The 5,000-nt window shown below is 46.2% G+C and overlaps 1 protein-coding gene across 2 annotated transcripts in view; it reads left to right on the top strand.

Moving 5' to 3' along the window:
• The window catches only part of dnm1b (dynamin 1b), a 22,010-nt gene that overhangs the window by 5,542 nt on the left and 11,468 nt on the right, over window positions 1–5,000 (top strand). For both annotated transcript variants that reach the window (XM_012840216.3, XM_042708292.1), the window contains exons 6-9: window positions 183–343; window positions 1,073–1,215; window positions 1,731–1,866; window positions 2,561–2,628. In XM_012840216.3, the coding sequence (XP_012695670.3) occupies window positions 183–343; window positions 1,073–1,215; window positions 1,731–1,866; window positions 2,561–2,628 (508 nt within the window). The remainder of the gene's footprint in view (window positions 1–182; window positions 344–1,072; window positions 1,216–1,730; window positions 1,867–2,560; window positions 2,629–5,000) is intronic.

Raw genomic sequence — 5,000 nt, 5'->3', positions numbered from 1 at the left:
ACTTTATTAATTCATCGAATGAATAGATATACATAGAAGATAAATAGTCATTTGTCCCACAGTGGTACATTTTCTTGAATGTATCCTAAAGGCTGCTAATCCTAATCTGAGGTTATGAGGAGTTACCTGATGTGATTTCTGTAGTGTAACTATTCTCAGTGTGTGGGTATCGCCCTCTGCAGGCTACATTGGTGTAGTAAACCGCAGCCAGAAGGATATTGATGGAAAGAAGGACATCACGGCTGCCATGGCAGCCGAGAGGAAGTTCTTCATGACACACCCTTCGTACCGACACCTGGCTGAACGCATGGGTACCACCTACCTGCAGAAGACCCTCAACCAGGTCAGCCACACTCCCAGGAAGCATGCACTCGGCACACATGCATACACACACACACACACACACACACACACACACACACACACACACACACACACACACACACACACACACATGCCACACATGCATACACACACACACACTCCCAGGGAACATGCACTCGGCACACGCCACACATGCATACACACACACACACACATGCCACACATGCATACACACACTCCCAGGGAACATGCACTCGGCACACGCCACACATGCATACACACACACACACATGCCACACATGCATACAAACACACACACACACACACACACACACACACACATGCCACACATGCATACACACACTCCCAGGGAACGTGCACTCAGAGAGAGTAGAAACAGGTGATGTTCACACGACACAGAAATCAGATCAGATGACATTAAATCTACAGTATTTATTCTCTTCAATCAGAACAATTGAAAGAACATCTCCCTCCCTTTACCAGAACAACTAACTATTCATTCAGCTTCTTTATTTTCCTAAAGAGGTTAGTCAGTCACTTAAAGCTCCAAATTCATCCCTGTATCTTAAGAGGAGTCAGATCCCAAAGCAAGCAACCAATCACATCAAAGACCTCAATCAGATTCTTTATCTTCCTCGAAAATCAATGTCATTCAGCATTACTGTTTTTGCAAATCAACTGACCAATCACACCACAGAACTTATTCAGGTTTTCCTCTGTCCCAAAGCAACTGACCAATCACATCCGCGACACGCTGCCGGCGCTGCGGAACAAGTTACAGAGCCAGCTACTGTCCATTGAGAAGGAGGTGGAAGAGTACAAGAACTTCAGGCCAGACGACCCCTCACGCAAGACCAAAGCCTTACTACAGTGAGTCACACACACACACACACACACACACACACATACACACTACCGCCTAGACAACCGCTCATACAAGACCAAAGCCCTGCTACAGTGAGTCACACACACACACACACACACACACACACACACACACACACACACACACACACACTACCGCCTGGACAACCGCTCACACAAGACCAAAGCCCTGCTACAGTGAGTCACACACACACACACACACACACACACACATACACACACACACACTACCGCCTAGACAAGCGCTCACACAAGACCAAAGCCCTGCTACAGAGTCACACACACACACACCCACACACACACACAGACACACACACACACACACACACACACACACACACACCATACACAGTACCGCCGAGACTGTGTGTATGTGTGTGAGTGTGTGTGTGTGTGTGTGTGTGTGTGTGAGTGTGTGTGTGTGTGTGTGTGTGTGTGTGTCTGTGTGTGTGTGTGTGTGTGTCTGTTATTAACCTGCCCCTTCCCCCCTCTGACTGCAGGATGGTGCAGCAGTTTGCCGTGGACTTTGAGAAGTGCATAGAGGGCTCAGGTGATCAGATTGACACCTATGAGCTGTCAGGAGGTGCTCGCATCAACCGCATCTTCCATGAGCGCTTCCCCTTCGAGCTTGTCAAGGTGACGCTCACTACTGAACTACACACACACACACACACACACACACACACACACACACACACACACACACACACACACACACACACAGCATAAGCTCACACACACTCCACAGACACTCACAGGCATCACTGCACAGCTGTGAAATACTGATTCATGATAACATATTAACACGTATACCCCATCACACACACACACACACACACACACACACACACACACACACACTCACACACTTAAGCTGAAGTCCATTAGAAGTAAAGACATCTGCCCAGTTATATCAGTGCGTACTTCATGCCAGAAGGGTTTGTCTTTAGCCCCCTTAGAGTGGTGCAGTTGAGCTCTTTTTACCATGGAAGGTCAGAGGCACAGCTGAATTATACAGTACTGTAGGTGGACCATGAATATGAATGATATGTAAATATCTCGCTAGCAAAGACAAAAAACACAAAAATGCTCTTTTCCTCAACACCTCTAAAGCTTTGTGTTTGTGTGTGTGTGTGTGACTTTGTGTTGTGTTCTAAGACTGTACTCAAGATAACAGTTCACTTAGGCATACTCTGGTCTAAATGTGTCTGTGTGTGTTTGTGTTGTGTATGTGTGTGTGTGTGTGTGTGTGTGTGTGTGTGTGTGTCAGACGTAGTGCCTCAGTATGATTGTAATACTCACCTACTCTGCCTCTCTGTCTGTTGCTCAGATGGAGTGTGATGAGAAGGAGCTGCGCAAGGAGATCAGCTATGCCATCAAGAACATCCACGGCATCAGGTACATAACCACACACACACACACACACACACACACACACACACACACACACACACACACATACACACACACACACCACCTCTCCTCCTGGTCTGTGAGCTCAGCAGCAGCTCCTCCCCTTTCCTCTAGCTGCCATCATCACGTTTTTCCTCTGCACTGTCACATGACCAAGAAGAACTAAAGAGCCGTCCACACTGCCAACACAACTCTAACGACAACTGTTACTATAACGACAACTGTAACTATAGCGATATGAACGTCCACACTCACCTACCTCTCAGAAATAATAATTTATGTTTTCATGTGATGGCTTTAAAATTCGATCGTTCACACAATCGCTCTGAAAGTGATACTTAATAATATCGTTCTTCATGTCGTCATTGTTCTAGTGTGTGGTGTGGATGTTGCAGGTGTTATTCAACTATAGTATTTACGGTTATTGTTCTAGTTATCGCAGGCAGTGTGGACAGGCCTTAAGGAGAGCCAACTGAGCGAGCAGAGAATAATGAGCTTCTCTCACACACTCTCACACACACACACACACACACACACACACACACACACACACACACACACACTCACCCAGGGCTCAGTGCAGTGTGTGTGTGTATGTGTGTGTGTGTGTGTGTGTGTGTGTGTGTGTGTCTCAGTGTGATGTGTTTAGTCACAATCTCTCTGTTCAGGCCTGCAGGAACAGGCAGAGTGAACAGACAGTACGGCAAGCTAGAGTGTCCAATTTAAGCAGCCCTCATGGGCTCGGTAATGAACAGACACATGGAGTCTGGCCCATTGTGCTGTGCTCAATTCTGTCCCTTTGGTTCAAACACCACAAAGTGGCCAATTTAGCCGTCTCTCGGGGGATTGATTACGGACACAGTAGGCTTGCAGATTTATGGGTAATAGGCAGCTTCGAGGCAGCATCGATGCTGCCTTCAAAAACGACAGTCATTTTACTGAACAGGAAAAGACAGTACAACCGTTTCCGAACGGCACTCGATGCCCCGCTGTCCAGTTAGACACCCAGTTAGACAGCATTTTAGCCCATTTCAAAAACACCCTACATGAAAATGGCACTGGTCTCCGCTGCTCCACTGTACAGAGTTCAAACCTGTTGCTTTCATTCTCACAGGGCTTATATTGAAGCCTTGCGTGTAGCAGAGGTCTACGGTTCCTGCTAGTCCACGTTCACATGCATCCGTTTGGTTTAAACACATTAAGCCATATGCTTAAGAACTAAGGTGACAGATTGAGCTGCATAGCTACCCATACAGACAGAGCCAAAGAGGAAACTGTAGTAACATCACCAGAGTCAACAACTCTCAGCAGTATGTGTAGCTTTGCACATTGTATATGTTGGATGCACATAGTTGATATAAATGTAAAAAAAGTATGTAAATACAAAGTATATAAAATGTCACAGAATATTCTCAGATTAGTTGTTATGTGACATCAGGGTTGCCAACTCTCGTGCACCTTGTGTGAGGTTTGTGGGCTGTCACCATTCTGTGATGTTTTCCCATTCACAAGGCGTGTCACACTAAGGGCGCTTATATGGTACTCCGTACTACACGTTTACGGACACATGGGAACGCCTACACGTCGGTGGAACGCCCTCTCCGTCCTCTCCGGGGCCCTCGGAGAGCCCTCCCGTGCACCGCTGAAATTCCTGTCGGTCAGTCATGTACAGCTACGGAGACCCCTTGGCCGTGATTGGTCCGCTACGACATCATTTCCGAACGACATCATTTCCGGAATCTCACATTTCTGGACCTTGCGTTTCCTGTTTCATTCCCTATATATCACAATACCGCCATATTTAAAACCCACATGAGCGCCAGCATCTGACAGAGTAGTGCCAGAGCCCGGCAGGAGCAGACAGCAATTAAAATATTTTGTCCAAACAACACTATGGACATATTCATTCATATCATATCATGGGACATATCCAACAGCCTCATTAGAATCTGCATCGACTATGATGCCATCTGACAGAAATATCTCCATACAGTTAATTTCTTTTAAACTTGCTTTATGAATTTGCCCCCTGTAATCGCGTTGTCACAGCTAGGACACAAACAAATTCCCGCAACAGGAAGAAGGCTGTTATCCTAAATGTGAAGTTATTTTATTCTCAAAAACACCCGACCCGAGCCCGACAGCAAGTCAAATATTTTGTCGCTCACACAAACAAGCCCCGTTAAACGCACAAGCGCGCACAAGAGGGAGATAAGCATATTGAAATTAAATTATTCACATTGCAAGAACGGAATGAAATGGCCTACACATTACACACGCTAGGCATCTGTATATACCTAAATAAAACTCACGTTATATGCTACACCAGAAGAGGCACGATGTTACGACAGACCTGA

The sequence above is a fragment of the Clupea harengus genome, chromosome 7 (genome assembly GCF_900700415.2).
Source record: "Clupea harengus chromosome 7, Ch_v2.0.2, whole genome shotgun sequence".
NCBI classification, from domain to species: Eukaryota; Metazoa; Chordata; class Actinopteri; order Clupeiformes; family Clupeidae; genus Clupea; species Clupea harengus.
The sequence above is the reverse complement of the archived record's forward strand: the minus strand, read 5'-3'. Positions and strand labels throughout refer to the sequence as shown.